Genomic DNA, 21,965 nt, shown 5'->3' on the forward strand with positions numbered 1-21,965 from the left:
GAATCAGAATGTTCCCAGCACAAAGAAATGATAAATGCTTGAGGTGATGGATATTCCAATTACCCTGATTTGATCATTACACATTATATGCTTTTATCAAAATATCACATGTACCCCATAAGTACAACTATTATGTATCCATATTAATTAAAAATAAAATTTAAAAAATATACATGTTTGAAAAAAAATATATCTTCTTCCCTAAAATTTCCAATAGGAAATTCATGACAAATCCAGCAAGTATGCCCTATTTGTCTCTATTTCTAATTTCTTCTCTTATATCTTGATGGCTGTGTTCCCACCCAAATCTCATCTTGAATTGTAACTCCCACAATTCCCACGTGTCATAGGAGGAACCCGGTGGAAGGTGACTGAATTATGGGGGCAGGTCTTTCCTGCACTGTTCTCGTGATAGTGAATGAGTGTCACGAGATCTGATGGTTTTAAAAATGGGAGTTTCCCTACGTAAGCTCTCTCTTTGCCTGCCGCCATCCACATCAGATGCGACTTGCTCCTCCTTGCTTCCACCATGATTGTGTAGCCTCCCCAGCAAGGTGGAACTGTAAGTCCATTAAACCTCCTTCTTTTGTAAATTGCCCAGTCTCAGGTATGTCTTTATTAGCAGCATGAAAACAGACTAATACAGTAAATTGGTACCAGTAGAGTGGGGTGCTGCTGTAGGTACCTGAAAATGTGGAAGCAACTTGGGAACTGGGTAACAGGCAGGGGTTAGAACAGTTTGGAGGGCTCAGAAGAAAACATGAAAATGTGGGAAGGTTTGGAACTTCCTAGAGACTTGTTGAATGGCTTTGCCCAAAATGCTGATAAATATATGGGCAATAAAGCCCAGGCTGAGGTGGTCAAAGCTGGAAATGAGGAACTTGTTGGGAACTGGAGCAAAGGTGACTCTTGTTATGTTTTAGCAAAGAGATTGGTGGCATTTTGCCCCTGCCCTAGAGATGTGTGGAACTTTGAACTTGAGAGAGATGATTTAGAGTATCTGGTTTAAGGAACTTCTAAGCAGCAAAGCATTCAAGAGGTGACTTGGGTACTGTTAAAGGCATTCAGTTTTATAAGGGAAGCAGAGCATAAAGTCTGGAAAATTTGCAGCCTGACAATGTGATAGAAAAGAAAATCACATTTTCTGAGGAAAAATTCAAGCCAGCTGCAGAAATTTGCATAAGTAATGAGGAGCCAAATATTAATCCCCATGACAATAGGGAAAATGTCTCCAGGGCATGTCAGAGGACTTTACAGCAACCCCTCCCATCACAGACCAGGAAGCCTAAGAGGAAAAAGCAGTTTCATGGGCCAAGCCCAAGGTCCCCATGCTGTGTGCAGCCTAGGGACTTGGAGCCCTTTGTCTTAGCTGCTCCAGCTGTGGCTGAAAGGGACCAATGTCAAGCTTGGGCCGTGGCTTCAGAACGCAGCTTCTGAAGCCTTGCCAGCTTCCATGTGGTATTGAGCCTGCAAGTGCACAGAAGTCAAGAACTGAGGTTTGGGAACCTCTGCCTAGATTTTAGAGAATTTATGGAATCACTTGGATGTCCAGGTAGAAGTTTGCTGCAGGGGCAGGGCTCTCATGGAGAACCTCTGTTAGGAAGTGTGGGAGGGAAATGTGGGGTTGGAACCCCCACACAGAGTACCTACTGGGGCACCACCTAATGGAGCTGTGAGAAGAGGGCCACTGTCCTCCAGAACCACCCTAGAATGATAGCTCCACAGACAGCTTGCACTGTGCACCTGGAAAAGCCACAGACACTCAATGGCAACCCATGAACCAGCCAGGAGGAAGGCTGTATCCTGCAAAGCCACAGGGGGAGAGCTGCCCAAGACCATGGGAACCCACCTCTTGAATCGGCGTGATCTGGATGTGAGACATGGAGTCAAAGGAGATCATTTTAGAGCTTTAAGATTTGACTGCCCTGATGGATTGTGGACTTGCATGGGGCCTGTAGCCCCTTTGTTTTGACCAATTTGTCCCATTTGTAACAGCTGTATTTACCCAATGCCTGTACCCTCATTGTATCTAGGAAGTAACTAACTTGCTTTTGATTTTACAGGCTCATAGGCAGAAGGGACTTGCCTTGTCTTAGATGAGATGTTGAACTGTGGACTTTTGAGTTAATGCTGAAATGAATTAAGACTTTGAGTGAATGTTGAGAAGGCATGATTAGTTTTGAAATGTGAGGACATGAGATTTGGGAGGGGCCAGGGGGCAGAATGATATAGTTTGGCTGTGTCCCCACCCAAATCTCATCTTGAATTGTAACTCCCACAATTCCCATATGTCATGGGAGGAACCAGGTGGGAGGTGATTGAATTACCAGGCCAAGTCTTTCCTGCACTGTTCTCGTGATAGTGAATGAGTCTCAGGAGATCTGATGGTTTTAAAAACAGGAGTTTCCCTCCACAAGCTCTCTCTTTGCCTGCCACCATCCACATAAGATGTGACTTGCTCCTCCTTGCCTTCTGCCATGATTGTGAGGCCTCCCCTCACAATCACAGAATCTACATGGAATCCACGTGGAACTGTAAGTCTATTAAGCCTCTTTCTTTTGTAAATTGCCCAGTATCAAGTATGTCTTTATCAGCAGCATGAAAACAGACTAATACACATCTTAAATACCAGTCTTGACTTGCTGTTTTTCTTTACACCTTAATATACTTTTACATATTTTGCCTAAGATCTTCCACAAAATATACATAGCGTCTAACAGCTCTTAATTATACAGTAATTTTCCCTTTATCAGCTGCTGGTATCTTTGATAATAAAAGGCTTTAGAAAATCTTTTTGTTGGTACATATCTGCCTTTTAAACAGAGGGTGGCCTCAGAGAGTCTCAGCTGCCAACATGGTATGTGATTTTTCTGTCAATATAAATATTCGTCATAGTCAGAATTATTGTTTGTCCACAAATGCTTTATAAAATTATGTAGCAAATGTTAAATATACATTTGACAAAAGTTGTTAAATTCTGGACCCATTTCCTGTAAGACGCTGGTCTATTACCAAATCCAAAGGGATCAACATTCCCAAAACAAGTAAAACCTGACTATGGTATGATAAATGGAAAAAGTTAGAAAAGTTAGTTCAACTCAATAGTCAAATTTCCCTTCATTTTTAGGAATAAGTACAACATTTCACTCCAAGGGCCAAAAAGTGGGAGCAAGATACCATGGAAGAGAAAGATGGGACAGGGAAAGAAGGTGAAAGAGAACTTACACCAGTTCTTGCCAAGTAATTTATGTCATATATCATTCAGTCTTCACAAAACCCTTTCAAGGTATTCAGAATAAGTTTTATTTTTCCTATAACTCAGAAGAAGAAACCAAAGCTCAGAGATTTTTAACTTTCCCAAAATCACCCAGCTAATCAACAACACAGCCAGGATTCAAGCAAGGTCTCCATGCTGCCAAAAGCCATGTTTTCTTCCCACAATGTCCTGATCCAGTAAGCAGAAGCCATCCAAACCTATTTTCTTCCAAATAAAATTGACCCTTAGAAATCCAGATGCCAAGGTGGGCATGGTGGCTGACGCCTGTAATCCCAGCACTTTGGGAGGCCAAGATGGGCAGATCACCCAAGGTCAGGAGTTTGAGACCAGCCTGGCCAACATGGCAAAACACTGTCTTTACTAAAAATACAAAAATTAGCCTGGCATGGTGGTGCACACCTGTAATCCCAGCTACTCAGGAGGCTGAGTCAGGAGAATCACTTGAACCTGGGAGGTGGAGGTTGCAGTGAGCCAAGACCACACCATTGCACTCCAGGTGTGCAAAAAGAGCAAATCTCTGTCTCAAAAAAAAAAAAAAGAAAAAAAGAAATCCAGATGCCAATAAAACAAGATGTGGAATCCTAAGAAGAACAAATAGTACAGAAAAGTTTGAAACACTTGAACAGTATCAAAGAGATAAACATTTTAACTTAAATTCCTATAAAAAATTATTTATAAACAATGGTGACAATAGAGCCAAAATACCTTCCCAAGTTTCTACAATTGATGAAGTAGTGAAATATCAGCATTTTTTTCCTCTGTCCCCTATTACCTTTCATTTGGATCTGTTTTCCCCAAAAGAACACGTTTAAAAGTGCCATGTCAGGAATCCTTGATTATTTAATTTGGCAGTACTCGTCCATTTTGGGTTGCTCAGTGACCCATGTTTACACTAGTTGGTTGTCTCGGACTATGTCCTTGTAAATGTTCTATTGTAATTGCTTCTCCTGGGGCAGTCTCAGTGGAAAGAGTATAATTTAATAGAAATAAGAAAGCTTTACAAAATCAGGAAATATATAGATACATGCTATTAAAAGAGAGTAACATCTCATTTATCTGACATCTAAAAGGAAATATACTTCAACAGGATTGAAAAAAATCTATTATGTAGGAAAAGTCATAAGAAGAAAAATAAGAGTAAGGCCACTTAAAAAAAATTGTGAGCTCAGAGGAATTCTTTAATGCTATGAAACAAAGAACAAAAACAGAAAATGTAGCAGGAACTTGTATAAGTGTCAGGAGGGAAAAAAAAAAAAAAAAAGTCCAGAAGCCTGAATGAAATAGTAAAGATGGGAGGAGAAGAAAGGCAGGCCTTGGTCCATTACATGCAAAATAAGGGCAAGAAATAAAAAGGCAGTCCTCTGTTTTGGGGGAAAAAAAGTGTGTGCCCAGGAGAAATTCATATCTTTAAAGTGGATACCCTCCTCCCACCAAAAATCTATGATAGATTATTATATGGTAGGATTGGGGAGGGTGGTGGCTGACTACAGAATTCTTCTTAGGAAGGGCACTACCTATACTGAAGAAAATACCTTAAGGAGTAATTTAAGGTGGGTAGCGATATCCTAAGGAAAGAAATAAGCAGGGGCCAAGTCAAGTGCTAGAGAGATAACTATCTTTACTGCATTCCAATGAACATAATTTAGAAGTTTGAGGGAAAGTAGCTAGAGAAAAAATGTGGAAGGGCAATGAGATGGAGTTCCTATCAATAAGATTTTGAAGATTTCGAACATACAAATTGAAGCCATTTAGAACATATTGTTGCAACATAGATATCCCTCCCTACCGTCTTCCCATAAGTTTCTGTAAGGTTTAGTATATTCATATATTCTGGCCTACTCTGGTAGGGTTGGAGAATGTGTGTATCTGTGTGTCTATTCATGCAAGGGGAAAAGGCCAACTCCAGATTCTGGGTGAACATAATGTAGAACAGAGACAGAAATACAATCTATAAATGAAAATAATTCAGTGGAAGCAAAAGCTTGGAGACAGAGTTGACCCTAAAAATATGAGCTCCCAAGGAATTTGCAGAAATTTGGGGGAGAACATTATATTTGATAGGACACAGAATGAGGGTTTAAACTAATTATATTGAGATCTTAAGAGCAAGAAGAACCCAGCAACAAGTGGTTTTGCATCATAATTAAGCGGATTATAAGTAATTTGAAAAACGAAGGTCAGAACAAAAGAGAAAAGAAATAAAAGCAGGCAAGCAATGGTCACTTAGAACTCTTACTGGGTCATTAAAAAGTAAGTCATGCCAAACTAACTTCATTTCCTTTATAACTGGGATTACTAGACTGATAAATCCATAATGCCACAAACAATATATCTTGATTTCAAGAAGGTCTTTCAAGAAGTGCTTGAACTACAGCTCCCAGAGTGAGCGGCACAGAAGATGGGTGATTTCTGCATTTCCATATGAGGTACCGGGTTCATCTCACTAGGGAGTGCCAAACAGTGGGTGCAGGATAGTCGGTGCAGCGCACTGTGCGCGAGCCGAAGCAGGGCAAGGCATTGCCTCACTCGGGAAGCGCAAGGGGTCAGGGAGTTCCCTTCCCTAGTCAAAGAAAGGGGTAACAGACGGCACCTGGAAAATTGGGTCAGTCCCACCCTAATACTGCGCTTTTCCAACAGGCTTGGAAAACGGCACACCAGAAGATTGTGTCCCGCACCTGTCTCAGAGGGTCCTATGCCCATGGAATCTCGCTGATTGCTAGCACAGCAGTCTGAGATCAAACTGCAAGGCGGCAGCGAGGCTGGGGGAGGGGCGCCCACCATTCCCCAGGCTTGCTTAGGTAAACAAAGCAGCCAGGAAGCTCGAACTGGGTGGAGCCCACCACAGCTCAAGGAGGCCTGCCTGCCTCTGTAGGCTCCACCTCTGGGGGCAGGGCACAGACAAACAAAAATTCAGCAGGAACCTCTGCAGACTTAAATGTCCCTGTCTGACAGATTTGAAGAGAGTAGTGGTTCTCCCAGCACGCAGCTGGAGATCTGAGAACGGGCAGACTGACTCCTAAAGTGGGTCCCTGACCCCCGAGCAGCCTAACTGGGAGGCACCCCCAAGTAGGAACAGACTGACACCTCACTCAGCCAGGTACTCCTCTGAGACAAAACTTCCAGAGGAACTATCAGACAGCTGAATTTGTGGTTCATGAAAATACGCTGTTCTGCAGCCACCGCTGCTGACACTCAGCCAAACAGGGTCAGGAGTGGACCTCTAGCAAACTCCAACAGACCTGCAGCTGAGGGTCCTGTCTGGTAGAAGGAAAACTAACAAACAGAAAGGACATCCACACCAAAAACCCATCTGTACATCACCATCATCAAAGACCAAAAGTAAATAAAACCACAAAGATGGGGAAAAAACAGAGCAGAAAAACTGGAAACTCTAAAAAGCAGAGCACCTCTCCTCCTCCAAAGGAACGCAGTTCCTCACCAGCAACAGAACAAAGCTGGATGGAGAATGACTTTGACGAGTTGAGAGAAGAAGGCTTCAGATGATCAAACTACTCCAAGCTACAGGAGGAAATTCAAAACAATAGCAAAGAAGTTAAAAACTTCGAAAAAAAATTAGACGAATGGATAACTAGAATAACCAACGGAGAGAAGGGCTTAAAGGAGCTGATGGAGCTGAAAGCCAAGTTTCGAGAACTACGCGAAGATTGCAGAAGCCTCGGGAGCCAATGCAATCAACTGGAAGAAAGGGTATCAGTGATGGAAGATGAAATGAATGAAATGAAGTGAGAAGGGAAGTTTAGAGAAAAAAGAATAAAAAGAAATGAACAAAGCCTCCAAGAAATTTGGGACTATGTGAAAAGACCAAACCTACGTCTGATTGGTGTACCTGAAAATGATGGGGAGAATGGAACCAAGTTGGAAAACACTCTGCAAGATATTATCCAGGAGAACTTCCCCAATCTAGCAAGGCAGGCCAACATTCAGACTCAGGAAATACAGAGAACGCCACAAAGATACTCCTCGAGAAGAGCAACTCCAAGACACATAATTGTCAGATTCACCAAAGTTGAAATGAAGGAAAAAATGTTAAGGGCGGCCAGAGAGAAAGGTCGGATTACCCACAAAGGGAAGCCCATCAGACTAACAGCTGATCTCTTGGCAGAAACTCTACAAGCCAGAAGAGAGTGGGGGCCAATATTCAACATTCTTAAAGAAAAGAATTTTCAACCCAGAATTTCATATCCAGCCAAACTAAGCTTCATAAGTGAAGGAGAAATAAAATACTTTACAGACAAGCAAATGCTGAGTGATTTTGTCACCACCAGGCCTGCTCTAAAAGAGCTCCTGAAGGGAGCACTAAACATGGAAAGGAACAACCGGTACCAGCCCCTGCAAAAACATGCCAAATTCTAAAGACCATCGAGGCTAGGAAGAAACTGCATCAACTAACGAGCAAAATAACCAACTAACATCATAATGACAGGATCAAATTCACACATAACAATATTAACTTTAAATGTAAATGGGGTAAATGCTCCAATTAAGACACAGACTGGCAAACTGGATAAGGAGTCAAGACCCATCAGTGTGCTGTATTCAGGAAACACATCTCACGTGCAGAGACACACAGACTCAAAATAAAGGGATGGAGGAAGATCTATCAAGCAAATGGAAAACAAAAAAAGGCAGGGGTTGCAATCTTACTCTCTGATAAAATACACTTTAAACCAACAAAGATCAAAAGAGACAAAGAAGGCCATTACATAATGGTAAAGGGATCAATTCAACAAGAAGAGCTAACTATCCTAAATATATATGCATCCAACACAGGAGCACCCAGATTCATAAAGCAAGTCCTGAGTGACCTACAAAGGGACTTAAACTCCCACACAATAATAATGGGAGATTTTAACACCCCACTGTCAACATTAGACAGATCAACAAGACAGAAAGTTAACAAGGATATCCAGGAATTGAACTCACCTCTGCACAAAGTGGACCTAATAGACATCTACAGAACTCTCTACCCCAAATCAACAGAATATACATTTTTTTCAGCACCACACCACACCTATTCCAAAATTGACCACATAGTTGGAAGTAAAGCTCTCCTCAGCAAATGTAAAAGAACAGAAATTATAACAAACTGTCTCTCAGACCACAGTGCAATCAAACTAGAACTCAGGATTAAGAAACTCACTCAAAACCACTCAACTATATGGAAACTGAACAACCTGCTCCTGAATGACTATTGGGCACATAATGAAATAAAGGCAGAAATAAAGATGTTCTTTGAAACCAACGAGAACAAAGACACAACATACCAGAATCTCTGGGACACATTCAAAGCAGTGTGTAGAGGGAAATTTATAGCACTAAATGCCCACAAGAGCAAGCGGGAAAGATCTAAAATTGACACCCTAACATCACAATTAAAAGAACTAGAAAAGCAAGAGCAAACACATTCAAAAGCTAGCAGAAGGCTAGAAATAACTAAAATCAGAGCAGAACTGAAGGAAATAGAGACACAAAAAACCCTTCAAAAAATTAATGAATCCAGGAGCTGGTTTTTTGAAAAGATCAACAAAATTGATAGACCGTTAGCAAGACTAATAAAGAAGAAAAGAGAGAAGAATCAAATAGATGCAATCAAAAATGAAAAAGGGGTTATCACCACTGATCCCACAGAAATACAATCTACCATCAGAGAATACTACAAACACCTCTATGCAAATAAACTAGAAAATCTAGAAGAAATGGATAAATTCCTCCACAAATACACCCTCCCAAGACTAAACCAGGAAGAAGTTGAATCTCTGAATAGACCAATCACAGGCTCTGAAATTGTGGCAATAATCAATAGCTTACCAACCAAAAAGAGTCCAGGACCTGATGGATTCACAGCCGAATTCTACCAGAGATACAAGGAGGAACTGGTACCATTCCTTCTGAAACTATTCCAATCGATAGAAAAAGAGGGAATCCTCCCTAACACATTTTATGAGGCCAGCATCATCCTGATACCAAAGCCTGGCAGAGACATAACCAAAAAAGAGAATTTCAGACCAATATCCTTGATGAACATTGATGCAAAAATCCTCAATAAAATACTGGCAAACCGAATCCAGCAACACATCAAAAAGCTTATCCACCATGATCAAGTGGGCTTCATCCCTGGGATGCAAGGCTGGTTCAACATAAGCAAATCAATAAATGTAATCCAGCATATAAACAGAACCAAAGACAAAAACCACATGATTATCTCAATAGATGCAGAAAAGGCCTTTGACAAAATTCAACAACCCTTCATGCTAAAAACTCTCAATAAATTAGCTATTGATGGGACGTATCTCAAAATAATAAGAGCTATCTATGACAAACCCACAGCCAATATCATACTGAATGGGCAAAAACTGGAAGCATTCCCTTGGAAAACAGGCACAAGACAGGGATGCCCTCTCTCACCACTCCTATTCAATATAGTGCTGGAAGTTCTGGCCAGGGCAATCAAGCAGGAGAAGGAAATACAGGGTATTCAATTAGGAAAAGAGGAAGTCAAATTGTCCCTATTTGCAGATGACATGATTGTATATCTAGAAAACTCCATTGTCTCAGCCCAAAATCTCCTTAAGCTGATTAGCAACTTTAGCAAAGTCTCAGGATACAAAATCAATGTACAAAAATCACAAGCATTCTTGTACACCAATCACAGACAAACAGAGAGCCAAATCATGAGTGAACTCCCATTCACAATTGCTTCAAAGAGAATAAAATATCTAGGAATCCAACTTACAAGGGATGTGAAGGACCTCTTCAAGGAGAACTACAAACCACTGCTCAATGAAATAAAAGAGGATACAAACAAATGGAAGAACATTCCATGCTCATGGGTTGGAAGAATCAATATCGTGAAAATGGCCATACTGCCCAAGGTAATTTATAGATTCAATGCCATCCCCATCAAGCTACCAATGACTTTCTTCACAGAATTGGAAAAAACTACTTTAAAGTTCATATGGAACCAAAAAAGAGCCTGCATCACCAAGTCATTCCTAAGCCAAAAGAACAAAGCTGGAGGCATCACACTACCTCACTTCAAACTACACTACAAGGCTACAGTAACCAAAACAGCATGGTACTGGTACCACAACAGAGACATAGATCAATGGAACAGAACAGAGCCCTCAGAAATAATGCCGCATATCTACAACTATCTGATCTTTGACAAACCTGACAAAAACAAGCAATGGGGAAAGGATTCCCTATTTAATAAATGGTGCTGGGAAAACTGGCTAGCCATATTAGAAAGCTGAAACTGGATCCCTTCCTTACACCTTATACAAAAATTAATTCAGGATGGATTAAAGACTTACATGTTAGACCTAAAACCATAAAAACCCTAGAAGAAAGCCTAGGCAATACCATTCAGGACATAGGCACAGGCAAAGACTTCATGTCTAAAACACCAAAAGCAACGGCAACAAAAGCCAAAATTGACAAATGGGATCTAATTAAACTAAAGAGCTTCTGCACAGCAAAAGAAACTACCATCGGAGAGAACAGGAAACCTACAGAATGGGAGAAAATTTTTGCAACCTACTCATCTGAGAAGGGGCTAATATCCAGAATCTACAATGAACTCAAACAAATTTACAAGGAAAAAACAAACAACCCCATCAAAAAGTGGGCGAAGGACATGAACAGGCACTTCTCAAAAGAAGACATTTATGCAGCCAAAAAACACATGCAAAAGTGCTCATCATCACTGGCCATCAGAGAAATGCAAATCAAAACCACAATGAGATACCACCTCACACCAGTTAGAATGGCCATCATTAAAAAGTCAGGAAACAGCAGGTGCTGGAGAGGATATGGAGAAATAGGAACACTTTTACACTGTTGGTGGGACTGTAAACTAGTTCAACCATTGTGGAAGTCAGTGTGACGATTCCTCGGGGATCTAGAACTAGAAATACCATTTGACCCAGCCATCCCATCACTGGGTGTATACCCAAAGGACTATAAATCATGCTGCTATAAAGACACATGCACATGTATGTTTATTGCGGCACTATTCACAATAGCAAAGACTTGGAACCAACCCAAATATCCAACAACGATAGACTGGATTAAGAAAATGTGGCACATATACACCATGGAATACTATGCAGCCATAAAAAATGATGAGTTCATGTCCTTTGTAGGGACATAGATGAAACTGGAAAACATCATTCTCAGTAAACTATCGCAAGGACAAAAAACCAAACACTGCATGTTCTCACTCATAGGTGGGAATTGAACAATGAGAACTCATGGACACAGGAAGGGGAACATCATACTCCAGGGACTGTTGTGGGTTCGGGGGAGGGGGGAGGGACAGCATTAGGAGATATACCTAATGCTAAATGACGAGTTAATGGGTGCAGCAAACCAACACGGCACATGGATACATATGTAACAAACCTGCACATTGTGCACATGTACCCTAAAACCTAAAGTATAATAATAAAATAAAATAAAGAAGTGCTTGAAAATGAAATAAAGAAGCATGGTTTATACAGCAGCCCAATGAAGCAAGCTTGAAGCTCATTTCAACAACTTTACTCATCAAAGCGTGTTTATATTTGATTGCTATTATCTAAAAGAAAGATATAATACTGTTTTCCATGTCATTAAACATTTTTTCATGAATAAATTTGAAAATGATATCAGGTTAGGAAAGGAAGACAAAATTGAGAGCCAAAGGATCTTGATGGACTGTAACAAAAAGCTAGAATTAATAAGATAAAGTTCAATGAATATAAATGTAACTTCTACCTTTACATAATTTTAATAAAAGCCTAGTATCAGAGAAGGAAGACCTGGATTAGGAGTAGTTTGAGCTCAGAGAGTTGGAGGTTGTAATTGCTTTCAAAATCAATATGAACCAACAACATGACAATGCTACTGTGATAGGTAAGATCATGTTAGACATTAAATCAGGGATGTAATTGTCCATTTATATCGCGGAATGTTCACATCAGAGAGTTTGTTTTGATTTCAAGACATTGATTTCAACATTTTATGGAAGTTACCTACAATCTACAATGCATAGAAAAGGATTTACAGAGATGATTTGGGGGACTTCTATTTCTTGTAATGGCAAATTAGAAATTCAGTCTGATCCTCTGCTGAAGGAAACAAATAAGGTTTGATGATAAAACAATTCATCTTAAAAACATCAAAGAGCTAATAAGGCAGTGAGAAATTTCCTGAAATGGGTTTCAGAAGAGGTGATGTTCAGTATCCAATCAAAAATAGCCATTCACATTATAAGACAAGACACCATGAGTAAAAGCAAGGAAAATGATAGCAGAAGCAGGCACCCAAGGAGTCCAAACACTGGAGTTCTCAAACCGTGAAGATCAGACAGTTCTGCTCACCATGTCGAGTAGATCAAAATAAAGACTGAAAATTTCAGCAGGAAACTAAAAGTCATACAAAGAAATGTAGGCCAATTTGAAAAATATATAGAAATTCCGTGGTATTTAGAGTGGTCTAAAACTACCATATAAGGAACATCTAAAAGTCAAAAAATTTTTAGCCTAGAAAAGGGGAGACATAGGTAAGTCCTAAGAGTAATCATCAGTTATTTGAAAAGAGCCTTTTCTATTGCCTTGATTCTGTGTTGCTCCAGAAAGCAAAACTAGATGCACTGTTTGAAATAGCAGGGAGGCAGTTTTAAGCTCAGTTTGAGAAATTTGTCTCCAACAATTAGAAATGTCCAAAATCAGCTTCACTGTCTCAGAAAATTGAGATTGTTATCATTGTTAGTGATCATCTATTGTTAGGCAGTTGCATATGTTGCATATTATCAGAGAGTCTATCTCAGGTAAAATATTAAACTGTAAGGGCACTGAATTTTCTCCACTATGATTCTTTTGATTCCAAGTAGAAGCTAATATTGTCATAAACATTATTAGAAAAATTCCAAACTGATATTTCCCAAAGTATGGTTTCAGAAAGTTCCAGGATTAATATACTATGGAAGAGTTCTGGGGTCAAAAACATTTGGGAAATTCTGAGTTAAGCAGAGTTAAACAGGCTTCTTCGTGGAAATATTTCTCAACAATTTTAATGCACTAATGTGCATCAAAACATTCATGGGAATTTCTGTGTGCAGCATTGATCATTACAAAAAGAAACAACTTTTTTCCTGTTCCATATTTTCAAGACATGCTCTACAGAATACTTTCGGGAAAATGTTGGGCTAAATAATTCTAATCCTGATGACCTCAAAAACAATTTAGTGTTCTTCATTCTACATGAAGTCTTGAAAGAATTGAGCTGATAATATGATTCATATATAAACTTTTCATGAGGATGAAACCATGAAAAACTATCACAATTTACCACAAAAGATGTTCCCTTCTCTTTGATAAGATGCCACTTCCTTTTTCATAACATATCATTGTTTTACTATACATACTTATATGTGACATATAATCCAGTTGAAATTCAGGCTCTAACGAGGCACCAAGTGTGACAGAGGATGGTTAGAATTTAAAACACCTTCTGGTATATCTAACTTACTTTAATAACTGGTTATAGGTCCATGAATTTGCCTAAACTTTTAAAAGCTATTTGTAGTTAAAGCTGTTCTAACCATTAGAGTAGTAAGTTCCAAAAGTTTTAATTCTTTCCTGTGGCCTTGAGCAAGTTACTTAAATTCAATGTGCCTCAGCTTTCTCATTTGTTAAATAGAAATCATGATCATAGGGCTGTTGTAAGAATTGAATTAAAGGAAATAATCCAGCACAGTGCTTGGCACATTATAAAAACCCAATAAATATTACCTATAATTTTTACTGCAAGAGGTACTTTGCTTTTGTTTGATCTACAATGCCATCCTGCTTCATTTGCATGGTATGATGTATGTGAATTACCTACCTCTGTGCCTACCTCCTAGTGGACACTCAGTTAAAATGGTAGTGAAGGTGGTTTTATTCTTTATATACAGTTACCTCCTAATTGGTTATGAAGGTGGTAGTTTTCACCTTACAAAAGCCCTGCATTCTGTCCTATCTCAACAAATCTAGAGACTAAAACAGGAATTATTGGGTCATTGGAACTAGGAATTACCTGCCACTTAATCTTTTGTACCCATTTCTTGCTTACAGCATTTGTTAGTGTCTGTATTCAAATATCAGACAAATGAATCTCAGAAATGTTCAGTAATTTGTGGTTATTAAACAAACCAAGAAGCAAGTAACAGAAACCTTTGCTCAATTATGTCACCTACAAATCCACTAGTAAACAGCTGCTGGTGATGAGAATAATTCCCTTTCCTAAAAAGCTACTTAAACTAAAAAAAAAAAAGATTGAATTGCTCTTTTTACTGTAATAAAACTATCAGTTCAGTAATTTGTCTATGGTTACTCAACAAACCAAGAAGCAAGTAACAGAAACCTTTGCTCAATTATATCACCTACAAATCTTCTAGTAAACAGCTGCTGGTGATGAGAGCAACTCCCTTTCCTAAAAAGCTACTTAAACTAAAAAAAAAAAAAAAAAAAGTATTGAATTGCTGTTTTTACAGTAATAAAACTATCAAAAGAAAAAAATGAAAGTACACAGAGAGGGTCACTCTAGCATTAAAATAAGCAATAGTGAATACAAGAAAGATGTGGCCGGGCGCATTGGCTCACACCTGTAATCCCAGCACTGTGGGAGCCAAGGTGGGAGGATCACAAGGTCAAGAGTTCGAGACCAGCCTGGCCAACATAGTGAAACCCCATCTCTACTAAAAATAAATAATACAAAAAAATAGCCAGGCATGGTGGTGTGTGCCTATAATCCCAGCTATTCGGGAGGCTAAGGCCGGAGAATTGTATGAACCCAGAAGGCAGAGATTGCAGTGAGCCGAGATCACCATTGCACTCCAACCCGGGTGACAGTGCAAGACTGTGTCTCAAAAAAAAAAGAAAGAAAAGAAAGAGAGAGAGAGAGAGAAAGAAAGAAAGAAAAGGAAAAGAAATATGCAAAGAAAGGTTTAGCTTAGCAGTTAGAGAAAATGATTTTGACAAGAAGGTTAATCAAATAAGACCATTGTTTGCTTAATAGAGTAGTTATATTAAAATCACAGATACTTTATGAAAATGCAGATGTATTTATAGACAGAGTATAAGGGTCCTATTTCAAGCAGAAAATACAACAGATATAAAAAGAGTTCTTTGCAACCTTTTCATCTGAACACTACTAATGATTGGGTCAAACTCTGAAAACAGGCTTTAATAAAATTCTCTTTCTACTAAAAATGTGCTAAGTGGGTTTGTCTGACAAAATAAAGCATTCAGGATATCTTGCTAACTTTATATCCTCCTAGTTAATATACATGATTTACTCATATTAAATACATGTCTACATTTTCCTAATGGATTACTACAGACATCACAGACTACCTGTAAACATGCACTCTTTATCCTGAATCAAGAGGACATGGCAAAGTAGAATTCATTTACAAACCAGGATAAATTTCCAAATGTCTTAAACTTTAAGGTTTCTATTTCTCAAGTTATTTATACTCATATGTTTATTATATTATCTATATAATTGTTATTTATTTATAGAGAGCATAGTTATTTAAATGATCAAAAGTCTAGAACTTTTCCTAGCCATTTCCTTATAAGCAAGCCATCTTCTGTTTAATTTCCCATTGGCTTTAGAACTAACTCTGGCTTCCTTATTTTGAGGTATACATTAGTCTTCACAACCCAGTCTAGTCTGCTTCTGAAGGGGTGATGTTAAGAAATGAGAGTGAAGCCAAGATGCACTAGGATAGATGCCAGGTTCAGAGAATGAAATTAGAAGTGAAGACAATGCCAAGGTAAACTAAGCCATCTTTTACTTACAGCTGACACATGTTGCAAGAGGCACACGACATCAATCATGTCCGCAAGGATAAGGAGTCTTGTCACTGCAGCCAGCAAGGCACGGGCAGCTTGAACCACAGCCTCCCTTTTTGGGAGAAAACAGGGGTCATCTGTAAATCTCTCAGCTGATACTTTCAGAGCTTCACCTGAAAAATACAACCCCAAATAAGTTACACTTTAAGTTTCAACTATGCCTATTTCAGAATTTATCAGCTAACCTAATTCCAAGTAAATTCCAAGACTAAGCATAATATAAAAATATTGTCAGTTGACAATTTTCTCTCTCAATAAACAATGCAGTTTCAAATTAACATTTGTTTTTCACAAATATTTTGGAATTTAGAAGCATGATTTCATTTTCCTGCAAGAAAGTTGTGCTCAACTGACTAGGAACATCTAGTAAAATTGCTGTCAACTTCTGCATTTGCTGAATCTCGTTTCTTGTAAAAGGTTTCATTACTAAAGCTTCAATCATAAACAATCCTGCTTATAAAAACAAGGTAAATCTTTATTGAGTTACTTTCCAACTCAATGGATGTTAGAAAAGAGGTAGTCTTTAAGATAATAAGACCGCAGCTCTCTGATAAAAGTTTAACATAGGCAAATTTATTCTAAACTATCAATATAATGAGTAAACTATATCCTAAATTTAGTCACAGAAATCGTACTTCATAGTGCATAATTGTTAGAGAATATTGTGTCCACTATTTTTAATGCCTTTTCATTTAAAATATATTTTATTATAAAAGAAATATGTATTCTTTCATTGTTTTAAGTTCCCAGTTCAAAAGGGTATAAAATGAAAATATTTAATAAAAATCTCTCTTTACTCTCATCCAATAACATAATTGGTAATTACCACAATCCACTATTTTTTAAGTTTTTAAATCTAAACTTGTTTTTATTATAAAAGTACTATAATATGTGTCCATTACTTTTAAATAATTTACTACACTAAAGAACATCAAGTAAAAATTTTAAAAGCCTCCAAACTAATCCCCCAAAGCACCAACTATTCAGCTCTTGTATATCTGTCCAGAAAGTTTTCCATGAATGTATGATTTATGTGTATAAGTATATATAGATACATATATATATTTTATATATTTTTTATATGTTATAAGAAGAAAAGATAGAAATCTAGAGCCTTTAACAAGTAGTATCCTACTAGAGAGATTTTCTATAATTTCTTCTTTTTGCTTATCAATTTATTTTCCTTTCATACTGGGAAACAGATGACCAGGAGGCAATATAGCACAGTAATTAACAATGTGTACTCTGGAGCCAGACTGCTTCAATGTCTCTGTCCTAGTATCTTAATCAAGTCACTTAACATCATTACTCTTCGTTTTCTTCTTTTTTTAATAATATAAAATAACAATACCTACTATTTTATGAGTATTAAATAAGAGTACATAAGTTATAGTTCATTGATACACTGTAACTTATTTTACCAGGCCCCTATTGAAAACATAAGTCATTTCCAACTTTTTCCTATTTTATATAATACTATAAAGAACGCCCAGGACATACATCTTTACATGCATGAACAAGTTTAGCTTTAGGATAAATTGCTAAAAGTATAATTCCTGAGTCAAGGGGCAAATGAATTTTAAGTTTTGTTATATATTGCCCCAAAATTCTCCAAAATATAGTCATCCCATCAAAAATATACAAAAGGGTCTGTCTTATCCATTTATGGATTGCATCCATAAATATTTTAGTTTTCATTGACTCATGAACCTTAACATAAAGAAAATTGAGTCAGTTATTTTATTAAATAAAATAAAGAATACTGTTTCTTATAATAGACAAAACTTGTGAGGAGGGTCTGAGACTGTCTCAACATGTTAGTATGTCTCATTTAGATCTCTTTAGCAATACCAAGTTAGGAACTAGGACTCTAGACACTTCTGAGATCAAATTCTTATATTCCCCCTCTAGTTCTGGGAACTTGGACAGTAAATGCCTTCAATGTCCTTATCTATAGGAAAGGGGTAAAAATATGACTTATCTTACAGTGTTTCTTGGATGCTTAGATGAGATAGTTCATATAATATATTTAGCACAGTATTTAAACATAGAAAGCACTCAACAAAGATTAACTGTTATTTTGTGGGAAATTTCTAATACAGATGGTAAATTTTTAATACCAATAAGTGGATGATTTTCATGTGCTTCTCTGCAAGTCAGAATTGCTGCTATGAGATTGTGAAAAGTTAAACTGACCTCAAAAATTTAGAGAGCAGATGAATGCCCGCAAAAAAAGATTAATTTTTTCTTGCTGTGATTCTGAGTTGGAAAGTTGTAATAGCCTTTTTAGAATACTGTCTTTGACTTCACATACTAAAACTAAATATATATCAAAAAATACGTATTTTTGACTCTAAAAATGTTAGAATGTTAAACAACTGGCTGGAGAGCCATATTCAGAAAGAGATCATTTAAACAATTATTATATTCTTGTCTTTGTTAAAGGAATATTAAGAGCCAGTCAGGTAGCTCTGTTGGGAGGAGAAAAGTCACTCCCAAAATATATTAATAAAGATGCTACACTTAAATTCTTATTGCTGGACTTATCCCTAATTTCCCCAGTATTCCTAATCCTTTTCAGCTGGTTTCAGCCCACACTCTGGTCCTAAGTTAAACATCACTTCCTATGGGAAGCTTTGACCCCCCATTACCAAGATAGGTCTTGCAATAAGATTCTATGCTTTCTAGCATAACCTTCATCATAATTTATTATGACAAATTGTATCAAAACCTGTCTTTTCTTCTGGATCATAAAACTAGTAAGTGCAAGAGCTGCATTGGCAGTGGTCACCACAGCATTTCCAGGATCTAAAAGAGTGCCTACTCTGTTGCATATATTCAATACATTGACTATATACTGCCAAATGAATATGTGAATGAACATTATTCAACTTTTCTTTGATAAACATTTGTTGTTCCCTCTATAAAACAGCTGTATCCTAGGTATCCAGGATATAGATATCAGTATGAAACAGTTTTTTTGCAGCCCAAGAAGTTCAGATTCAAGTGAAAGTCAACAAACACTGATACAGGTTTCTGGTACAGGCCTGTACAAAGTACTAAGAGACACAGAGGAGGACCTACCTCTGCCTGAGGTGTCAGAAGATATACAAAGGAATGTTCTGGGTAAAAGAAACATGTTCCAACTATTGATAAGGTATTGATAATGACAGCTGGTTTACAGAATTTAGCCAGTTCACTGTCATATTGATTTCTGACAGGAGAAAATGGTTATTTTCCTAATTAAATAGAAAAAAAAGGTACAAGTTTCCTTTCCATCTAGAATATTAGCATCTATGTTTTATAAAGTCTACATGTGGAGAGTCTACTCTTTTGAAATATCATTCCCAATCTTGCTTATAATGCTTTTACTTTGAAGTTTGCTGAATAGGAAATTTCACTTTTAAAATACATACAAATAAAAATAACTACATTTTTTCTTCAAGAAATCCCACTCTATACATAAAAATAATTTACTAAAGGTCTTGAAAATGCCACAAGAACTAGGTTTAGAAAACTTCTTTCTACTGAGTCCATTTAGTTCCTTTTCTAAAAACTGGATTTTTTTGGTCGTTAAAAAAAATCAGTTATGAAATGCCTGCTAAAATAAGGTACTAGAGTATATAGCCTACAAATATCTATAGAGGTAACTTTTACACACCTATGTAAGTGGAAGACATGAAAATTTCTGAATATACAAAAATCTGGCCTATAAACTTTTTATATGATCAAATAAACTCCAGAAGTACAAAAAAAATTGTTGGCCAAATACACATATTACAAAATATTTTTTATTTTATAAAGCTTCCTATATGGTTATTTTACAAGTTCCTTTGCTGCATTTAAAAGTATAATTCTACTTTCTAAAAGTGATTATATTGATTATAAACTTAAAAGTCAAAGAAAACATAGTATAAGAAAAATATCCAGAAGAAAAAGAGAATAACCAAAATGAAAAGGGGCAGGTACTAAAGATAAAAAATTTCCCCAACTTTTACTTGACATTATGTTTATTATTCAATTAAGATTTCTAGGCCAGGCGCAGTGGCTCATGCCTGTAATCCCAGCACTTTGGGAGGCTGAGGCAGGTGGATCACAAGGTCAAGGAGATCAAGACCATCCTGACTAACAAGGTGAAACCCTGTCTCTACTAAAAATACAAAAAATTAGCCGGGCGTGGTGGCGGGCGCCTGTAGTCTCAGTTACTAGGGAGGCTGAGGCAGGAGAATGGAGAATGGCATGAACCCGGGAGGCGGAGCTTGCAGTGAGCCAAGATGGCACCACTGCACTCCAGCCTGGGCAACAGAGCGAGACTCTGTCTCCAAAAAAAAAAAAGATTTCTAATATATGCATCTGGCCAAGTGATACAAATACATCATGGTAAAAGGTTTATGTCATACACATATAACATGCATTAGTACATATTCATTGATTCAATATATAATAGGGTTCTCAGACTGAGACTAAACATTCAGGGTTTGGTTTTATTTGTTTTTAGTTGGGAAACTGCCATTTCAAATTTGAAAACTGAAGAGGTAGAAGCTTGAATTTAACTTTTTAGCAGACAATTATTTTATTTGGCAGGGAAGAGAGGAGGATGACCTCAATTTGATCCTAAACTTACACAGATGTTAAAAAAAAATAGTAAAGACACTCCTTTAAAATGTTCAAGACAGTTTGACTACTAGGAGCAAACATGTTTTGTATGATAAAAGAAAACGTTATCATGGCAGGTGGAAGGGCAGCAAAGCTAGCCACTGCTGTGTGGACCCAAGGTTGGGTGCTACGGCAGGGTTATAGACTAGGAATGTGGCTGCATATAGTTGCTATTGTAAACTATTGGCTATGTCTTACTTCCATTTTATTATCTTCGAACTCAGTAAAGTCTTATTAAAAGTTATGATTTGCTTCTAGCCAAGGCAGAGTAACACAGACCAGATTCCTTTCCTACCTGAAACCAAAAAATAAACCAAATAAATCCAAAAATGGTTATAAGGCACTGGATGTTAGGCAATGAAGGACAGTAGTCCCTGAGAAATGGACCAAAAAAACAGGATGAGCCCTTTGATAGCCCAGCTTACCACCATGAGAGACTTTCCAGGCCATGATACAGGAAGGGGAAACCAAGGCAGAGCCTGGCAAACTCTCTGAGCTGGGGAGACAAAACTGAGAGTCGTGGGAGATCAAGGCAGTAAAAGTATAAAACAGAATAGAGAATGATAAAGGGAAGAGATATACAGAGAAAGAACACTGATAATCTGCACACGCTCCCTCTTGAGTATTCAGCTGAATACTGATCAACACATATACTGGAGGAAACCACCCAAGGCTAGGGAAAGAGCCACCCAAAAGGATTTGAGGTAACTGTGCTTGCCACTCACACAGGACTAGAAATAATGCTTGTCCAACTGTGTCCGGAATTGGTGGGTTCTTGGTCTCACTAACTTCAAGAATGAAGCCGCGGACCCTCACGGTGAGTGTTACAGCTCTTAAGGTGGCGCGTCTGGAGTTGTTCATTCCTTCTGATGTTCGGATGTGTTCGGAGTTTCTTCCTTCTGGTAGGTTTGTGGTCTGGCTGGCTCAGGAGCGAAGCTGCAGACCTTCGCAGTGGGTGTTACGGCTCTTAAGGCGGCACGTCTGGAGTTGTTCGTTCCTCCTGGTGGGCTCGTGGTCTCGCTGGCTTCAGGAGTGAAGCTGCAGACCTTCGCAGTGAGTGTTACAGCTCATAAAAGCAGTGTGGACCCAAAGAGTGAGCAGTAGCAAGATTTATTGCAAAGAGTGAA

The 21,965-nt window shown here is 38.0% G+C and overlaps 1 protein-coding gene across 5 annotated transcripts in view; it reads right to left on the reverse strand.

Annotated features, from left to right (window-relative positions):
• CTNNA3 (catenin alpha 3) overlaps positions 1-21,965 on the reverse strand; it is a 1,903,490-nt gene that overhangs the window by 1,670,523 nt on the left and 211,002 nt on the right. For all 5 annotated transcript variants that reach the window (XM_055274451.2, XM_063637177.1, XM_063637176.1 and 2 more), the window contains one exon: positions 16,129-16,295. In XM_055274451.2, coding sequence (XP_055130426.1) covers positions 16,129-16,295 — 167 coding nt within the window. The remainder of the gene's footprint in view (positions 1-16,128; positions 16,296-21,965) is intronic.

The sequence above is a fragment of the Symphalangus syndactylus genome, chromosome 4, assembly GCF_028878055.3.
Source record: "Symphalangus syndactylus isolate Jambi chromosome 4, NHGRI_mSymSyn1-v2.1_pri, whole genome shotgun sequence".
Lineage (NCBI taxonomy): Eukaryota > Metazoa > Chordata > Mammalia > Primates > Hylobatidae > Symphalangus > Symphalangus syndactylus.